The 20,857-nt window shown below is 43.5% G+C and overlaps 1 protein-coding gene across 3 annotated transcripts; it reads right to left on the reverse strand.

The window, feature by feature from the left end:
* Positions 1–19: 19 nt before the first annotated feature.
* On the reverse strand, positions 20–19,744 carry LOC128753909 (patatin-like phospholipase domain-containing protein 6). Of its 3 annotated transcripts, none has more exons than XM_053856095.1 (35): positions 19,592–19,744; positions 18,025–18,072; positions 17,582–17,669; positions 17,435–17,517; positions 17,266–17,360; positions 17,055–17,195; positions 16,580–16,739; positions 16,408–16,488; positions 16,069–16,197; positions 15,915–15,995; positions 15,683–15,806; positions 15,526–15,597; positions 14,463–14,563; positions 13,957–14,136; positions 13,028–13,105; positions 12,738–12,943; positions 12,527–12,658; positions 12,310–12,433; positions 11,780–11,893; positions 11,633–11,708; positions 11,364–11,513; positions 11,217–11,280; positions 10,853–11,021; positions 10,248–10,430; positions 10,067–10,185; positions 9,629–9,785; positions 9,431–9,547; positions 9,251–9,320; positions 7,283–7,399; positions 2,678–2,826; positions 2,444–2,596; positions 2,212–2,328; positions 2,036–2,123; positions 1,792–1,931; positions 20–1,543 (listed from the first exon to the last, which is right to left on the reverse strand). In XM_053856095.1, the coding sequence occupies exons 1-35, from the start codon at positions 19,637–19,639 to the stop codon at positions 1,454–1,456; spliced, it is 4,044 nt and encodes a 1,347-aa protein (XP_053712070.1). In that variant the 5' UTR covers positions 19,640–19,744; the 3' UTR covers positions 20–1,453. The 3 variants fall into 3 exon arrangements, with proteins under 3 accessions (XP_053712070.1, XP_053712069.1, XP_053712068.1); XM_053856094.1 differs by having other exon boundaries at positions 21–1,543; positions 15,526–15,600; XM_053856093.1 differs by lacking the exon at positions 7,283–7,399 and adding an exon at positions 5,494–5,610 and having other exon boundaries at positions 22–1,543; positions 15,526–15,600.
* Positions 19,745–20,857: the final 1,113 nt, after the last annotated feature.

Raw genomic sequence — 20,857 nt, forward strand, 5'->3', positions numbered from 1 at the left:
TCTGATGCTACTTAAAAAAAACAGGCCACACTTGTCTGATAAGATGAACATATTTATTCTCACTCATCCATTTCTGTTCACTTCATCTTGGCATTTACAAATAAAATTCAAGTAGTTCATCAATAAAAAGGAATCCCTCAACTATTCGGTGAGAACAAAAGCTTAAGTTAAATGCTGAGCACAGTAGTTCGCACGGATGAAAAATGAAAACAGCTGAGCAAGTGGTCCGATCAAATTGTGCACCTCATTTATGAATATATATATTCGAAGCACATCAGCAGCTAAACACATGGCGTGTGCACGTGATTTTGCGTGGGTTCGAGCACAGCGTGTCCGTATTGATGTTCAGAATTCATCCAGATTTCTGTGAGCAACTAAGAGAAGCTTGAACTTCTGGTGACAGTGCAGATTCCTCCACTGCAGCGTTCCTCAATCGACATATGAAGTTTTTTGTTTAAAGCACATGACAGATAAAAGTGCATAAATAAATAAAACATTCAAACCTCCTGTTTAAATTGACCGCATTTGTACACACTGGACTCCCAAGTTAGTCTCCGCGGAGCATGTATCATAAATATTAAATAAAACTTCCTATGTTATCAGTGCATCCATTCACACCTCACTCACACTTGCTAGTCCAGCCTCTTTTCTATCCCACGTCTCATCCATCCTCAACCTCAGGCGACCGGTCGCCAGCGTTGCAACACTACAACCATTTCTTTTCTCAGATCCATTTTCCTCACATGCCCAGATCTAGTCTATTTCAAAACAGACTTCTTCTTTTAAACCAGACGCCTTGTTTTTGCACCCATCTCAATCTAAACTAGATGAAGGTCAACAACCCCAAAACAATTGTGTCAGGCCATTTCCCCCCCGTCCTCCCAACCATCTTCTTTCCTGGTGAACTGGCCACAAAATGATGTACGTCAGGTCCATCATTGATGATGTCCTGAATCCACTCAGTATATACTGGCAACAGCACTGCGTCCTGCAGGTGGACACCTCAGATTCAAACCTCTGCAATACTGACTGGTGATTTACATGGGATTAAAAGCAACACGTCTGTTTACCCGTGTTAATGGAAACTCAAGCGCATCACCTGCAAAAAAAAAACTAAAACACCTCAACTCAGTCTAGTCTGGTTTCTTCTTCTTCAATCATTCATTCCAAAACTTTCCTTTCATAGTTCTGCTTCACTTTCTCAACCTTCACCCAGGCAAAAAGGCACGACACAAACACACTGGCTCATCCCTGCACACGTGGCGTCTAAGACTCAGTACAGCTGCCTTCTACTGCTCTCCAGAAATGCTTGTTCCGGCCCCCTTTTTCTACCCAAAACGATCCCGCATCAGTTGTGAGACCGGTGACACTCCTCCCTGATGGTGTCACACTTAGGTGAGAGAGGATTGTGGTGGTGGTGGAGGTGGAGGGTGTTTTGACTTCATCTCAGTTTTCACTCAGCAGTCGGAGACTTCAGACGTGTCGCTGGTGAGAATCCTCCGCCGCCGCACGCCTCTAGCATCAGTCTGGCAAGAGAGTTGTGCTGGGTAAAAAATGTCTTCATTTAACAAGAACAACCATAAACAGACACTGTGATCACACACACAAACTTGAACCGCTATATTTGCAGAGACATTTTATTGACTTTCATATTTTCATCAGCCTTGCGCACACTCAAATGTTCTGTTTTTAATGCAGTACACGCACACCTTGGGCATAGTTCTCAATACAATACAATACACAGAGAGGGTTAAAAACGTTTGCATCAGTTTGAATGGAGTAAGAACTTACATCGACAGACTCTCCATTTGGGCCCCAATCCACAGGATCATCGACCTCCTCCTCCACCTCCTCTCCTTCCTCGCCTTCCTCCTCTCTCACCGTGTCCATGCCGTCTTCCTCATACTCCGTCTGATAGTCGGACTCCTCCGCTGAAGGGGAGCAATTGGAAAAATTCATGAGCTAACATGGAACAGGGCAGAGGATTTGCTATAGTGTTGACAAACATCATGAGAACAAGGGAGCAAGCGATCACCTTCAGCGGAGACGTAACTTTGCACCGGCTCTATCCGGGACACGATCTCGGCGAGGTCAGTGAAGTCGGCTGCGGGACAAGTGCAGGTCTGAGAGAGAGAGGGAGAGAGTGGGAGTCATAGCCGGGCCTTGTTATTGGTGGGGATAACTGTTTAGACAGCGTGTCCGCCCTCTCACATCAGTCCTCTTGCTGTCATTGTAGTCGGCACAACGGTGGTCCTTCAGTATGTTTGAGATGATGTCACCCTGAGCCCACGCAGTGAACAGCAGCTTGCCGTGCTCGAAGCCCACGTCCTGGTGTGGGACCAAAACAAACAACCACTTCATCATGCTGAAACATGGCGGTTCACATCAATTCGTAGTTAATTCGGGAACGGGTATCATGCAGAAACACCGTCGAGGAGCTCACATGAATCTCATCAAATTTGCCGAAGTCCATGGTCTTGAAGCAGTCGATGGGGGGTCTGATGTACTCGCAGTAAGCGCTCTTCTTCACCATCTCCAGCTGCCGAACGCACGACACGTAAGCCAGCCGCGACTGGATCTCTGCCATGTCTGGCACCTGCACCGGAACAACCATCACAACCGGGACTCGCACTTCATTGGCAGATCGACATTTCAACACATGCTTCGCAAGGCTCACTTTCACTTTTTCTGCCCAGGGATTGAGCCGTTTCCACAGCAACCACCAGCCAGAGAGACTGTCGCCGTAGTTGCAGAGGTCCGTCTCGTCCTGACTCCCCACATCGATGGCGATCACGGTCTTGGCCCCCATGTTTCTGGCAATATCAGCTGCGAGGGCCAGTTATTCACAGTCATACAAATGAGCACGACAAAGGGAAGGAAGGATAACCATCCTGAAGCCTGCACAGACCCACACCAGACGCCTGTCTGACGCAGCCACTTCACTGATCCTGGAAGGTAGGCGGGTCATCACAGTTGTCTTGGGTGTCGGGTCTGTGGAGACTTTGCAGCAACCGAACCATTGATCTACTTGAGTGACATACTTTGACAATTTGGGTTTTCTTTGCCGGCCTGGTCTTCTGAGGACAAAACCTGTGGTGTCAACGTTCACCCGGGATGGTGCCAGGACCAGCTATGACATGTAACATCTCACCTTCCCATCCAACTCATCTTACTTCAGCCCTCTGCTCTTGCTTATGACTAACAATTTCTACAATGACTGATCCAATCTACATATATCTTTTTTCCACAGAAAGTTCCTGGACATTCCCTCTTGACCAGCTACATGCGGCAGCCTTCACCTCACACTGGCCAGACGCCTCCTTCCACTTCTTGTCCGCTCATGGACACGATGGCTTTTTTGAGTCGCAAACTTCAAGGTGACACCAGTGCGTTTCTTCCTTCTCCTCACAATCATTTGCTTTGCAGGTGACGCCCTTGTTATTGAAATGTAACTTAGCTCACCCTGTTTTTTATCAACTAATCTCCAATGCAATCATTACTATTGTTATTACACTGCTATTACAGTTACTGCTTAACTGCTTAAGCCAGAGGTGGGCAGTTAAATTTGCTGAAGGGCCACATTATAAACTGTGACTGTTGTGAGGGGCCATCAAGCGTAAGTAAAGGTGCCAATGACTGCGGAATGTGACAGGAAAAAATCTTAAATTTTGGGTCCCCAAAGGTTCAATGAAAGCAAGGATATTTAGAAGTGTAAATATGACTTGAACCTTAGCTGAAATCATTATCAATCATCAAAGATGAAAGGCAATTTATTTCAAAATATATTTAGAATTTTCTTTCGACAAATTTAGAGGAAAATACATAAAATGACCAACGAAAAGGACACAAAAATTTAGTCACGAATGTGTCGTATTGACTGTAGAACTAGTACTGGCTAAAACGGAAATAGGATTAAAAAGAATGACAAGTTAAATGGTTTTAGTCTGACTTCATGAGGGCCGCAAAAACACAGGCAAAGGGCTACATATGGTCCCTGGGCCGCACTTTGCTCAGGTCTGGCTTAAGCGGACTTGCACAGTTGGCGATTTATTAATGAAAAAAAAAATTCAGTCAAATTGTAACACCTCCCAACATAGATAGAACACAGGCTCTAATGGTGAGACTTCTTCATCTTCCAGCGTAATGATTCTGAAGGACACAAAGCTTCCATGACGAACAGCCTGGTTACACTAGTGCAAGGACACCAAACTCAATCTACAAGCAGGGACGAGTCGAAACATGACGTGGTATGAGATGGTTTTTGGAGGCTAATTTTCACATAGAGCATCACTGTGGTGAGCACATTGTTCGCCTCATAACACATAAGATACCAGGATTCATCTCCTCCAGGCAGAAACACGCACAGAGTTGGAACATATCTCTGGGTCAGAAAGGTTCTTCTGAGCCCCATGAAAGGAGACGACAGGCTTGGCCCCTTGGACTCAGGTTTGAACAGCCACCAGGACAAACGTTTTAAAACTGCAGAGGGACCTGACTTCCTGCTTCATAGCTTCGGTATCATAACAGTGGTTACCCTGTATATGCGTAATAACACGCAAATGTAGCATTCACACCTTCAGTAAGCTAACTTGAGCTATACTGGTTCACACACGCAGCAGTCTGCAGCATGTTTATGAGCTGTCGTATCCTGTGTACGCCTTTGTACCACGGGAGCAGATCTGTACGGTACTCCAGCCTCATCCTTCCCCATCTGTCACAAGCAGTTACCACATCTCGGGATTAATACTGGGATTAATTAGCACGGCGGTATGAGGGACTCGGGAGGATGAAGCAAGTGACACCGTCAGGTTGGAACACTCAGAAAACCTAAGAAGCAGAGAAGGGAAGTCTCTGCACCAGCTGCCATCCAATAGAGACATGTCACACCAATCCGTCTTGTTCCACCTGAAGATCAATGTTTGGGCCAAAAACAAGGATCATATTTCACAAATCTAGACGTTTGTGAAATATGACAGCTCATTCAATAACACCGACATCGGAAGATGTTTATAACTGCAAACCCAATACTGAATTCAAACGTTGAAATTCATCAGTACTAGTGACAGTCTGCAGATAAAAACACTGCAGCTCCAGAGGTTCGTCCAGCTTCTGGCTGAAATGAGATGTTGTGTTGTTTTTTTTCCAATGAGTCAAGTCAAACCATTTTTCCATGCTCATTTCAGCATCGAAGCCAACACCAACATGAAGCAAACTCACTGATCAGTTGTTAAAACATCCGGCTGGTCGTCATCACTGAATTCACTCACTGGTGCGGATCGTTCCAATTGGAAGCCTCAATCTGGCAGCAATGCTATTACGGGATCAGCACCAATGATGTCAGCCATGAGACCCAGAACACACGTGTAGACTCATACTCACCAAGCCTACCGTCACTAATAGCTTCACCTAGCGCCTGAAACAGTGTAGTCTACATCCTTCCTCCTGAAGTGCTAGGTGTTGTGGACATGGAGGCAGGGCACCAGCTCTACTTGCCTGGGAGGTTGTTGATGTAGCCCCCATCCATGAGCAAGTTGCCATCTTTGGGGTCACAGAGAGGCGGCAGGTACCCAGAGAGGGTCATGCTTGCTCGCACGTAACGCCACAGAGAGCCTGGCACGCCGCGGACGGAAGGAGGGAGGAGGATCACAACTCAATGGCTGCCATTACGTTCAAATACTGGATCACAGATAACAACCCTGACAGCGTAGGTGCTGCAGATGCCTGTGTGTGTGTGTGACACTGTAAACCTATCTCCTGAGACACTGTTGTATTTGTGACTGAAGGGTGGAAAGGAGGAACAACCATCACACACTATTATTGATCTCCAAACTCTGCTCAACAACAGTTCATTTCAATGTGATCATACGAGTCAATGGATGCATTTGCTATATAAGTAGGATCAGAAGTCGATTAGGAAGAAGCTGTTGTTGTGAGAAGTTTGAAGACCTTTGACCATGATCATGGCAGGGAGCAACCAGACTGTCCCAGTGTGAGCAGCGGGCAGGAGCAGGCTGGAGGTGGCATGGGTTGGAAGGATAAGGAGCACCACAGAGAAGAGCGAAGGTGCAACTGTGCCTGCAAACTTTTCCGATTTATCCACTCAACTTTTCTTTTGTTTTTCCTTCAAATGAATATTGTAATGGCAACAGTAGATTCCAGAACATTTTAGACAAGAGTGCACATGCGGTTTAGATACACACAGCAGAGATACTGAAGCGCAAAAACTGACGTGGGTATAAATAAAGCAAGACAAGCCAGGAGAAGGGTCACGGTTCTGCTGCAGATGATCATGACAGACATGAAACAGAACCTCCTCATGCAAATCTAAAGTGAAGTCCACAGGACAAATCCTGTGAGGTGAGTCATGAGCGTGAATAGAAGGAGGGGCCCCGACTTCTGACGCGCCTGGCCCTGTGAGTTGTTGCTTCCTGTTGTGCCTGGTTGCCTTTGTTGGAGTCAGTGACTATCACCTGCTTCAGGGATCCACTTTCATTTACCAAAACCTGAGCACAAGGTGGCGCCCCTTTGTGGCTTCACTAGTTTTTTTGGCCGTCAGTTGACAGTGTCTACATGGGAACTTCATTCTCCACCATCTGAATGAATGTATTCCGATCGGTGATCAAATGTTCCCTGTTGTCATGATGCAAGCATCTAATCTGAACTGAACCCTCACATGGGCAGAACTGTCAAACTGAGCGAGCAAAGAATATTAGAGAATTCCATCTATTACAAACTATATTTTGTTTCATGAATTTATCTCACTTTATTCTGATATTAACATTCACCTGGTTGGTTTTGTTGGTGGGGCTTTGGCTGCCTAAATCTGTGACTTTATTTGGCCTATAAGGTTCAGGTCAAATCGCCATGACAATGAGAGACAATTCATTTAATACTGAAGTTTCACTTAATACAAAGTAAGATTGTAGTGGGAGGAGTAAGATTAGTAGCTGCACTCTACATGCGTACGATACAGTATTTGAGGGTGCGGGCAGGATTTAAGTGACTAGACAACACATACGAGGATAAAAGAGATAGAAAGTTGAAGTACAGGAGAAACTTCACTTCATCAGTGCTGTATCTGCCGCCTCGACAAGCCTGCAGTCATGCATGTCTTTGTTTAGTTTGTCTTCAGACATGCATGATGGGTTCACTCTTTTAACCTAACAGGCACATCATTTGGTCTCTCCTTCCAAACCATGGGCTCCCGATTTTCCATCTGGTCAGGGTGGGGTAAGTTAGGAGGAAGGGTGGGTTTTGGTACGCGGCATTTTTCAGATCTGACCTGGGACATTGTTAACATAGCAACCATCCACAAGCAAGTGGCCATCCTTGGGGTCGCACAAGGGAGGTAAATATGGGGTGTAGGAGGCACTGGCTCTAACATAGCGCCAGACACAACCTGTCAGGAGAGCGAGATGGAGAAGGAGGGTCACATCAAACACGAGCCTGATGGCACATCTCATATGGACGAACCAGAGAGAGACACAGAGAGAGAGAGAGAGAGAGAGAGAGAGAGGAGCTGGAGAGTGAAAGGTGAAGAGGACAGAGAGGGAAATGCCACACAGAAGACGCTCCTATGACCAAATCAATACAAAATACTAACTTAAATTTCACCAGTGTGAAAACGTGATCCACGTTTTGATCCTTAGCATGAAGTCAACAGCTAAGTAGTACACAAACTAAAACTGCAAGAGACATAGAAAACATTCAACCAATTAGTTTAACTACTTGAAAAACAAAAATGACATGCTACTCAATTACTGTGTTACTTTATTAATGAGATTAAAACAAGCAAGGAGAGAAACTATTTTATCTGTCGATTTATGTGAGGTCATTAGTCGATCATCTTCAAAATTCTATACGTTTGTGTGGAAGAAGAAAGAAAGAATTAAGATATGAGATGATGATGAGCAGGAGAGGAAATGACAAGATGAATTGTTCTGGAATCTACATGTTGCCATGGAGACAGGAGAGGTTAAGTGTATCAGAGCTAATGCAGGTTAGGTTTTTTTTTTTCCTCCTGGGAAAGGGAGAGGTTTATGGCACAGTTTGGGAAGTCAAAACAATAGAAGAACCTGAATCGATTTACGTGACACAGGGACGGAATAGGAAATCAAAATGTGAACAAGAACAAAGAGGAAAGTCCAATAAGAATGTAATAGGAAGAATGTTAAATGAAGTACTCTGACAGCAGCATTAGCGATCAATGGGAGTGAAAATGATCAAGCAGTTAAAACACATGCCAGGATGCAAATATTAGCATTCAGTGCTGCTCTGCACCAGTCTGAAGCCGTCAAACCACAAATGTGTTGGTCAGACATCAGTGTTATGGCTCTAGTTAGCAACACTTACTATAATCTTCTTAAAAGTGCAGTCTATCGATGCATGCAGTAAATATAAACAAGCTCTGAAATCTAGATTTTTCATGCACAAAATCTCATTCACAAACATCTGCATCAGCACAATGAAGAATTAGTCAGGAATTTTGGGTTTTAAAGACACTGACAAATTGAATAAGCTAACGTTGGCTGAGTGAGACCTTCACACGATAATCATTAAAAAAAAAAATACAGTATTTTCCGGACTATAGAGCACACTGGAATATTAGCTGCAACTAGGAAATTTACGGTTGAAAAGATCTTTTTGATAAACCGCGCCGCTCTTTAGACGGTAAAAGCTAGGGATGCTCCAAGAGACAGGGAGAGCACTCTGGGGAAGCAGCTGTCTTCAACCTCTTTCATGAAAGTTCCCACTCTGGACGTTTGCAAAAGTTTCAGATTCAGGTGACCAAAGAATGCTACATCTGACACACACAAAACAGCTGCGGATTCAGTCGATTCCTGTCTAAAAACGACACGTGAGAAATCTGGCTCGGTGAAATGAGTATTTCGTGGGCAATATGCTTAGCGTTCCGAATGTCACGCTCAGACCGCGAATGTTGGCGAGTGACCGCTTGTTCCTTCAGTTTCACCTTCATGAGCACAGAAAACTCTCTGTGCTCCGTCAAGTGCCAATGTTTTAATGTTATTTTATTCGTGCCATTTTAATGCCTTTTAATGTGCATTTGCTGCAGGATAAAACTTTACATGAGTGGAAAAAAAACTGTCATGTCAAGTTGCCAAGTGGGCAGGGTTCTGACTGCAAGAAAAAAGTAGCAGCTTATAGTCCGTAAAATACGGTATATCTAAAATTCTAACAAGATGAAATCCAAAATATGTAATAATGCTAACTATAACAATAATAAACGTACCATCCTGATGGACACGCATGGCTGAAGCTGTGATGTCAGTCGTGACATTAAAGTATGGGAGCCATAAATCCTGGAGACATGAAAAAACACATGATACATGATATTAAATTCAGAAGTATTAATGTTCCACGATTATGGTAAACAGGAGAAGATGTTCCTCTACTTCAGCGTGTGTCTCACCTCAGCCTGCTTGTCCTCAAACACCTTGTAGATGCTGGTGTTGAAAGCAGAGCCAGAAAACATGGAGGTGATCGGGTAGGTCAGATCCAGGACCTTTTTAAAAATGGAGTTCATGGCCTATGAAGCAGAAAATTAATTTATTGACATCATTCTACAAACATATAAGAAAGAAAATCCAACAGATAAATTCAGATTTACCTTGGACCATTCTCGAGCTCTTTGTTTGGTTCGTACAGCACTTCTCTCGTCAGCGTACAGAGCACCGATGAAGGAGCCAATGGAGGTGCCGCCCACGATGTCTATAGGTATCCCGGCTTCCTCCATGGCCTTGATCACGCCCACGTGGGAGCAGCCTCTGTGGAACAAACATTCACTTGCTGAACTCATTTCATTTTGATTTATACATTTTTCATGTCAAACACAGCATTTTATGACAAATGTCACAAAAAATACAAAATATAACATCACCACCTTTTGCTGAAGTTTGATGGAACAAATTTACTACAACTGTAATAACATAGTCATGAACTAGTCATGAAGGAAATTAATGGCATTTCAACAAACATAACCACCCAAGTAAAGCATGAAATGAAACAAGCATGTGTTTGCTCGTGCTTGTGGTTCTTCTCCGCTCACCTTGCTCCCCCTCCTCCCAGTACAAGGGCGATGCTGTTCCCAGTCAGGACTCGTGCCAGTCGTGAGAAATCACTGTGTCTGTCAGCAGTTTTCTCAAACACCTTCTCGTACATCTCTCGCTGCATGGAAAACCGCCTGTGATTTAATGCACGAAAAAGACTGTAGCAATTATCCTCTTTACCAGTTTAGGTGGGCTGCGTCTGGAGAAGACCCTGCGAGGACACTTGAGGTGTAAATGTCCTGAGCACCAACTCCTCATGTTGAGCCACTCGACTGTCCGAGAGGGACCGGGACCATCTTCTTTGTGGAGAAGCACCAGCTGCTTCAGAGCTCGGACAGCTGTGTTTTCTAACATCTGCTCCAACTGGAAGGAATGGCAGAGGAAATAACAACAACAATAATAATTCCACAAATGTTGCCGCATATATATATATATATATATAAAACACATTAAAATTTTAATATTTAAGCATTTAATCACTGATCCACTGATCCCACTGATGCACAAGACACGTGGCAGCTAGGATGATAACAACAACAACAAACATGGAGGAATCATGGAGGTTTTTCACTACACAATGGCCAGGGTTTCCACTACTCTGAATGTACTTGAAATTCTTATAAGATTGAAATTCGTATACAAATATTTTCAAGAAATTAACAGAGCTATAGTTTAAATAAGGTTACCGGTATATATAGTTGATACATAGCGCAAACGAAAAATAAATAAAAACAAGTTACAAGCGTGAAAAAAAGAGAATGGCGGTAACACAGTCGCACACTAACCTCTCCCAGGGTGGGTTCCTGCTCGCCAAGGCCCACGATCAGGATACAGTCCGCCTGGCGGATGCAGCGTTGTGTCCATGGGGTCATGCTGTTGTCGGTTTGATACAAGACGATCCTGTTGATATCTTCCTGTTGGGCCAGCCAGCCGGACAGTCTGTACTCATGGATACTGTTGAATGTGGTAGCATAAAGGCGTACAAGGTCAGTAACTGGCAAACTGGCGCCAACAGACCATAACATTTAAGGTTAATATTTAAAATGGATGAGTAAGTGAAATGAAGACAGTGTTAAGCATTTTCCTCTGACAGAGGAAACGTTCTGATCGGACGAGAAAGGAATGATGGCAGGTTAATGTGAAACCAACCTGTCCAGAGCAGACGCCCCGAGTCTTTCTCGGATGATGTCACTAGTTAACAAAAGCGTAGGGCCTGCAGGAGGAGAGAGGTGAGAGGTGGCTTATTTAAAAGCCAGCTAAGCTCCTTAAGCAGCCACCTGAAGCTTGGGGACCTACCAATGGCACTGAGAGCATGGCTGAGCTCCAGGTTGAAAGCATTGATGGGCACATCATCACACACTGGCAGCACGGCCACAGTGGAGAGGTTGCTGGCAGGATTAGTGATATCTGGACTGGTGGTCATGCTGGGCAGACTCAGGGCTGAACCTTCAAGATAACAATTGTGTGGGAAATCTGCAGTTTGACACATCTCCATTTGTGTTATGAGCCAGAGTTATTTCAACTTTACTTCATTTATAAGCTTAAATGGTATCAGAACACAGTACCTGAGAATGGGCCGCGACCCTGCTGAAGATTGCCCAGAATTTTCTGGCCCAACAGATGAATCAGCCGCGTCACAACCTAAACAACAAACAGAGCTGTAGACCTACAGTACAAAGATGATCACCAAAATAAATAGGTGGTGTCGGGACCTGTGGATAACGTCTCTTGATGTTGTTGAGCGTTCCCTCTGGCAGCTTCACAAGCTCAGTGTCTCTCACAGCATGGACAGTTGTGGCTCGGGGCTGCTTAGTTAAGGCCTCCACCTGACGTAGGAGACATTGTCATTCAACAATCGCTCTACTAACCAAAGCAAACCCTGTAAGAAAGCGTCAACTTTAACAACATGACAAACTTCAGAGCCACCTTTTAAACACTGTATCCACAAGATTCGAAGTTTGCTCTTTGACAACAAGACAAAAAACTAAGATTTTTTTTCAGTAATTACAAAAAAGGAAGGAGAATATTGCAGAAAACGGATTGCAGAACTTTGGTTGTTCCCTTATTGATGCAAAATGACCGCCTCTCTGTAGTTTTCCCCATTCTGTTTGTATTCGTCCAACAACATGTGTATAAAAGAAATGGTTAATGGAAATGTTCTTTTTTCTTTGTCTAAAATGGCTATTATAACTCTCACAATGAACGTGCATTCTCATCTCATGAGCTTCTGGTAGAAACTCACCACTCCAATAAGATCTCCTCTTCCATATTCCCCAACAAGTTCTTTCTTCCCATTTGCCTTGCGGATAACTGAACGCAGACGCCCGTTCAAAACAATGTAGGTGCAGTCGGACTTGTCATCCTGTCTGTAATAAAACATGCAGAAAGCATCATACAGAGCTCTGACTGCCAAAATAAGGAGACAAATTTGGCTTGTTTGACCTCGAAAAGTCTCGTACCTGTAGAGGGATCGACCCGCCTCAACAGCCATCCAGTCAATCGCAAAGTCCATCTGTCGCACGAAAGGAGACATTCGGATGGCAACGGTGTGCGCCGCACTGAGGACAACATTGGGCTGCTCCCTCATGATCCTATAGGAGGGAGGACAGGACAACATGAAATATTCAAAGTTCCACTGCAACATGTTCCAACATTCGACCAACTACTCACTCGTAGAAGTCAGATTTGGAGATTTTGAGATAAGTGCAGTCCCGCATGGCCTTGATGGTGAATATGAGCGGCTCCCCGGTGAGAACAGCCAGCTGACCCACCATCTCCCCAGGGTGGGTGACAAACAAGCACACCGCCTCCTGCTTGTTGATCATCCGCTGGTAAACATGTAGGCAGCCAGACAGGACGAAGTGCAGACTCACGTCCTGCAATAAACACAGTCTCAGGAAATGTCTCTAGCTGTACTAAAGTGGACTGTTATTGGCGGTATGCTATTAGCGGGTGAATACCTGGTCTCCCTGCCGGGCTAAGACAGCTCCAGCTTTGGCATGATGCAGCGTCACTCGTCCATTCAACAATGAAGGGTCCTGGATCGTAGAATAAAAACAAATTCTAGTCTCGTCTAAATAAATGGTGGCTGCACATAATACCAGTACAATTATTTACAACAACTAAGCCTATGACAGAGTCCCTAGAGGAAGTGTCATGTGATATTGTGCAAGGAAATAACAGGCATCAGAGAAGTATGTGACCACTGGTTTGTGAGCGAATGCTTCAGTATTGTGTTGGCGTCGTACGCTCGCCATCTGGCACCTTGCCACACCAGATGTGGCAGCACGGTGCTGCAACTTTCACTTGAGGATTGCGCACGATGGTGCACTATGGGAACAACAAACCAGCTTTGTGTTTGTGCTTGTGCTCATGTGAGTGAGACTCAAGTATGACACTCTTCAATAGCAGCAATGCACTGCGTCACGAGCCCCTTCGTAGCCACTGCACTAGTTTGGTGACGACTGAACGGGAGAAAGGTTCAAAACAGGCCATTTTGAAATGTGCACGTTTCCTCTTTATTTCACCTCTTTTCTCGTCTGGGGTGTCAAGGATCAAGTGAGATCATCTATTATCTGGTGGCCTGTTCTGGCTCCACCGTCATGTTGATAGCAAAGTAAAACATGACTTTTAGTCTGCATATAATGCTCCGCTCTTTGGTGAGGTGTGATCTCTCTGTGACAGACGGATTCAAGGTGAGACTAGAGATTAAATCAGGGATCAGCTCTCAGCCCCTTCCTGCTTGCTGTTGTTTTGGAAGTTAGGGAGGAATTTCTATGAACTATGATGTTGGCAGAAGACATAGTGATCTATATTCCCTGTAACCTCCCCAGTCCTTCTGCCTCTTGGTTCCTCTGAGCTCAAGCAACAACCGAGTGAACACGCTTACCTCGATTCTCATCAGCTTGAGAATCTCCTTCTGAGCTTCCTCAAACAAAGACGCATTGTATCGACTGGTAACAGGTGTGAAGATGTTGTCTGCTCCCGGTTCTCGTTCTGGATACAGGTAAATCCCTGATGGGACGTCTTCCACCATCACTCTCCTCTCGCGCTGGTCCTGGGACACAGACTGAAAACGACAGAATGGAACTTTAGTCACCATTAACGCTATAATTCAATCAATCTAATGGTAATGAATTTCAAATGTTTTATGTGCTTTTCTATTATTTTAAAAATCTGAATCAACTCAAAATGATTGATCAATAAGAAGAAGAATATTATATATAGTTATAGGGCTAAAAAATGCCTTAAAATAAATTATTTTCTCCTCATTTTGTTGAAATGCATCTTCATTTTTTGGAAAGGGGTTGATATTTTAAAATGGAAGTTGACACATTGCAATTTCAGCCAATTTTAATCAATGACTAGGCGACACAGCGACCACAGCGTACTGACCCGAGAGAAGGAAGGAGGCGTGTTGCCCTCTTCTGCCGAGACAGAGATGCGTCCTCTTTCATAAGCCATGTCAAAGTCTGTTCTCAGACTCTTCTGGATACCTGCAAAAACCATCATCAATTCTAATTTCTTTAGTAGCCCACGTCCTTTTCAAGATACACTGCACATGAACAGCAAAATTCCATTTTGCATCATTTGACTGTAAGATTTATGAGAGGCCATGTCAGCTATAGTCATAATGGACGGGTGAGATTCAATATTACATTTACAGTCACGAGTGGACATGGACCAGCAGAGGAGAGGAGAAAAGATAAACATAAAACGCAGTGCTTTCATTGGAGACAGATAAACTCTTTGTCAGTCTTGTAGTTGGCACATTTAATTAATCTCTTTATTTATTTACAGTTTATTAATCTTTAGTAAAGGCTTCATTTGTGGCCTCTTGATGTTTGAGATGAGATGATTTTATGATCATCTCCTGTGTTTCTTTACTATGTCAACATGGCACCGTGGTAAGGTTTGTTGTCACCATGGCAGATGGTGAGGTCAGGTGCAGACTGTTGGTCTATTGCTGCCATAACTGGTTTGTTCTCTGCTGGCAATATCGCCTGTCCAGCTTTCATATGTGGTTGAAATGATTGAGTTTTTATGTTTGTATTTGGTGAAGCGTTATTTTTAGCTCCATCCTCAATCCTCGCACCAAAAGTCAGTTGTATCCCAAAAAACGCGTCAAATGGATTGTCAATGCTGCGTGCACCCTTGAGTTTAACTACAAACATAATACTATTAAACAAAAGGAAGACGAATACACTCATGAAACACCTGAAAAAAGATGTAGTTTGCTAGAGACTAAAAACCATCAGTATCTATCAAAACTCTCACAGTCAAGACAATGTTCAAACTACTAGTTTTAGTAGGAACTTAAGCAGCATAAGAGTGAAAATGTGTGAAATACGATTTGGAAAATGAGTAAATGTGAGGTTTACTGTCTACTGAAAACTCAAAATTCACATTTATAAGTTAATATTTTCACAAATTATTATATTAAATGAAATAATCTTACCAGCAATGTCCACAGGCATGGAGATGGTCCTGCTCAGAGTTGGACCTGATGATCCATCCTTGCCTTGTTCAGCTTCTTTTTACAAGAGACCAACAACAGAGGTATGAAACAGATGCACAACAATCACACCTGAATGTTCTATGGTCACAAGTTTCACCTTTGACAGCAGCTTCCCTTTGCTCCTCTGGTACTGTCAGACTGCCAAAACGCTTGCCATGGCGGATTGGACTAGTCCGAGTTGGGTGTGGAGAAGGAGGTGGTAGACGGGATGGCTGCATTTCCTGGACGTTGGTAGATTTATTTGAGAGAAACAACATAAATACAAGAAACTGGGGCGCATTTCCTCAACAGATGCCAGACCACATTAGCATGATGTGTGATGAGCTTACATGGCTGAAGAGTTCATTGGTCAGCCCCAGGTAGTTGTGCAGGGCCAGAACAGTGACTCGTTGCAGGCGAACCATAATAATCTGCACATGAGGGGGTTGGATCATGTGACACACAGAAAAACAACAAGTCTAACCAGTGCTGAAATGAACACACCTGCACCACTCGAACCAGGCTCTCCGGGTACTTCTCAAATATAGAGAGAAAAGCCTCCACAGGTAAGCGGACAACAGTGGAGACCTCAGCTGCCCGGGCCGACACAGTTCTGTAAGGCTTCTGATGACCCTGAGGAACAGAGAAAAGGATTGTGGAATACAATCAAAGTTACTTATTTGGCATTACTGCAGTCCAGTTTATGGGATGAGGCAGAGCTATTCACGAGTCTTAGACATTCAGCTTCATAATGCAAGAGCTTGATTCAGGAAGATTTAGGAGGAAGGCAGCTCTGCACTAACTTGATTCGCAACAGTGTGAAGTCAAAACACAAAAACACACCGTGATGACGTCCAGGATACTGAGAAGGCTGTGGACGCTGTCTCCTGGGAAAACTTCCTTCACCACACTTTCCTTTCCATCCTTAAACACCAGAACAAGTAAAACATGTCATGGAAATAACAAAGATCACAACTATAATATCGATGCTGTTGAGAGTTGGATGTCGGCGTACCAGTCCAGTAAGGCAGAGTTCAAGTTTTCCGTCCTGCACCACGTAGATGCTGCTGTCAGGTTGACCCGGCCTGAAGACGTACTCCCCCTGTTGGAACTGCAGAAACACCATGTGTTTGCACAGCTCCAGGAAGAGGGGCTTTTCGAAGTGACCCAGCACACTGCAAAAATAAAAACAGAAACTCTTTACCCCTGCTTTGGAGGGCAGTATGCAGCAGACTTTTTCCAGTTTAAAAAGGCAGTCTCCACTTGTTGTTAATGGTTGTCATAGCAATGCCTGGAAGCATGGTCTTCCTCCTCCCATTCCTTTACCACCAGATAGGATGTAAAGCAACACCAGTTTAGGTAAAGCCCGAATTCAGTTCTGAGAAAACCTGCAGCTCACTATGACATGCTATTGCACTAAGAGCTACACAGTGGAATTCAGACGTTCTTTGAGCACAACTACACAAGAATAAAAAATAAAGAGCACCTACCGAACATTTTTGAGCATGTAGAGAACCTCAGAGGGAAGATGAGAGTTGGCCACATCGAACTCAGTGAGGTCCGCTTCAAGCACTGATGGCGGGGGCTCCTTCGCCTCCAGGACAGGAACCTCTTTATTAAAGCGCAGAAACCTAAAATAAATAAAGATGAAGTTCAGGGATCCCTTCCTTCCTGGGGAACTTTCATTTTCAGCTTGTTTACTTTTTGGCAATGTTGAGCATCTTCTGTTTCTTTTTCAGCCGGGATCGAGATGCAGAAGAAGATGTACCAACCAGAGAAGAGGTAGACTGTGAGACCTATGACAAAGAAAACAACATATTCATACAAAGCAGCTGATAGTGAGGTGATTCGGTGAGTCTCAATCACTTACTTTACGCATAATCTTTCGGCCATAAAACATGACTTTGTCCCTTTTGCGGAAGCGGTATTTTGGTGCCTCCTGAGCTTCCATATCTGGAGGGAAAGAAATCAGCATCAAGCTTTTCTCCGAAGGCAAGACAGCAAAGCAATGACTTACTGCGTAGTTTTATCCTCCGCAGGACAAAGAAGATGAGGATAGCGACAAGCACCATTACAATAGCAGCGCCGGTCACCATCCCCACCATCTGCAGGGAAAAATTAAAAAACAACATGAGTTCAATTTGAATTTGGTTCTATTAAACCACTTGGTTTAGATTGGTCTGAAGATGTGATACATCAGTGATCTAAAACTGGAAAATATACTGTACAGTGAGAGAGTAAAGTCAGTTGAGTCACACATGTGTATTGAAAGAGAGCTTCCCTTCCACATTAAACTCACTGTGGAGCGTAAATGGCAAGCTTTGACCACACTATTGCGATTGATAACTGGTGATGATTGATAAAAAATTATTCATGTAAATCGATGCAAATTATTTGATGTATCATGAAGCATCACAACCACCTCCACCACATGCAAGCAAGTTTGGACGAGTCACTCACCATGCTGGTGTGAAGGTCTTCCTCCTCGATTATGTTATTAAATCCGTCCTACACAGACCCAGAGAACGACACTGTAATAAACATAGTGGAATACTTGGGCTGCCACTTCATATCAAACTACTCAGTGCGAGGCTAAGCCTGAACACTTCGATTCAACTGGAGTATGATGGAATGTGGCAAGATTGAATTTGCCCCAAAGGTAGGAATGTAGGATTTGTTTCCTTCTAGACTTCCTTATTTACCAGATTTCATTTCATTTGCAAATGTTTTCGTTAATGTTGCGGGTCTACTTAAACAGCCAAATTCAAAGCTAACACTAATGATAACAATAACAATAATAATTATTATTATTATTTATTTTAAACACAATTTTAAAAGCCACATCAGAAGATCTCACGAAGGCCAGCTAATCCAATAAATCATGCTAAAAGAAATTTGACAGTACACTATTATATCCACTTACAATTTTCAAAAACAAAACAGCCTATGTTCTATTTGCTGCATTATATGTGTCTGAAGACACAGATTAGGTAGTTCTCAACTGGTCCAGCTTTAGGATCCAGCATCACCCCAAAACCACAAAGCTTCACACAACTAAAGCAAAATACTTGATTTAATGTAATATATTAAAAGGGGAAAGTGCATGTGGTTTAAACTCACTAAAGTATAATAGTGAATTGTGGTTCAATTAAATAAAAGAATATCTTTCACCCAGGAAAAAGTCATGTGACTCCGTACACATTGGAGCTAGTGAAGAGTCAAACAGCATTTAGTTAGATACTGTAGCTAAAGCACACAGCACATGGCAAGGTGAACAACAAGCAACCGAAGCTAAGATGGACATGCAAAGGATTAGCAACCAAAGTCCAGGAAAAGCAAAATCATCAAATAGTGCAAGATATTTTGAACATTAAAAGAATAAAATATTTCACCGAGTTTGTCCGATAAGAAGGTGGAGAATGATTTGAATGAGCTGTACGATGGTGGGACTGTTGAATATGTGTAGCAGATAATCATCGGAGCAAAGGTCAAGAGTCACCTCTTATCAGCGGTCTGTTAGACGTGAATGGATGTAAGATGAAAGTAATAGGCAGCTATTGGACAACGGTGATATAGTACAGACCAGGGCAAAGTGCGGCCCAGGGGCCATAAGTGGCCCTTCGCCTGTGTTTTTGCGGCCCTCATGAGGTCTGACTAAAACTATACAACTGATAAGTTGTCATTTTGTGTCCTGTGTCTGTTTTAGCCAGTACTGGTTCAACAGTCAATACGACACATTCATGACTACATTTTTGATTGTTCTTCTAATCTTCCATGGTTGGTCCATAGTTTTATCATGATTTTATTCAAATAAAATATTTTTTATATAGTTAACGCCGTATTTACACTTCTTAATATCCTTGCTTTTAAACTTTTATGGTTCATTTCGTCCATGTTACTTAAGATTTTTTTTTACATCACATTTCGCCGCCTTTCTTTTGGCAGGATGGCCCCTCACAACAGTCACAGTTTAGCAAATTTAACTGCCCACCTCTGACATAGTATATAGTATTTAGTAAGTGGTCACCTCTGAGTTGTCTCCCTGGACCTCATGATCCGAGGTACTCTGTCCCATTGTAGCCCTGTGTCTTCATACGGAGGGTCCATCAACGGCCACTGTGAACAAAAACAACCACCTCAGTCACCCTGTATAGTTGAAGTTTACAGCTGATGACAGACCACGGTGTGCGCCACAGTACTTTGATGGATTACTCATTTATTCACGGCTTTGATAGTAGAATATCCTTTTATGCTTACTTTTAGTCACCAACGTCAGCTTTGATCCTTGGCCAGACAGACACAAGCTGGGGCAAGGAAATCAAGCTGAGTCACCAGATAAGACACTGAAGACATGTCAGGACGTTTGTTGCCAATAAGAACCTACATGTGAATAAATGCTTGAAGTGTGACGTACCACTTTCACAAAAAGTGCCAAACTTCAGACAGAAAGTAAAAATACAGTTGAGGGCAAAAGAAGCTGGATGAAGAAAAACTTTAAACTTTAATAAAACTGAATTTTAGGGTCCAGTCTTCACTAAAGACACATTAAGAACATTTGATTTGCACACTAAGACAAATCAAGACTCGCAAATTTGACTCAAGGCGGTGAGTTTTCCAAACCTCTGGGTCTAATATGGTGGTAATATGTTAAGGCTCACGTGTCGCCATCAGAGGAGCCTGTTGCACCAACTGTAGTTCCTTAAATGACTTGTACGGCTTAGTGAAGCGAGTGTGTGACATAAATGAATCCGGTATGAAACACAAACTAGATTTAACATTTACATCCATCCAACAGCAGGATGTCGAGTACACTAGGTCAAGCTTTTGTTGTCTACTCCAGATAAGCTCTGCGGGTGAGCTGCATAACAGATAAAACCGCTCCAGATGGTGCGCCCCATTGTGCGCCTCCATTGTCTGTCAACCCCTCGCCACTCCCACGAGTACAAGAAGACTTTCTTGTTTGGATGAGGAAATAAAGAAAAGAAAATGTTGATCGTTCTATGGTGGTAAATTCATAATAGATGTGTCACAATGTGTTTTGGCAAACTGACTTTTCTACAACACGCTGTATTGGCACCCTTAAGGTCAGGCTGGTTTTCAGTCTCAATCTCCATGCTGTGGCTCAAGAGGACATCTGAAGTAATAACAGATTCCCACAGCAACCAATTGGTTTCTGGGTGTTTGTAAATGTTAGATTGGACCACATGTCCCAGCTGAGCCTTTTGCTGTTTAACTTCCCATACAAACAGAGGACAATAAAAATGTGCCTGCAGGCGAGCAGAGAGGACGGACA

This window comes from Synchiropus splendidus, chromosome 2 (genome assembly GCF_027744825.2).
Source record: "Synchiropus splendidus isolate RoL2022-P1 chromosome 2, RoL_Sspl_1.0, whole genome shotgun sequence".
NCBI lineage: Eukaryota > Metazoa > Chordata > Actinopteri > Syngnathiformes > Callionymidae > Synchiropus > Synchiropus splendidus.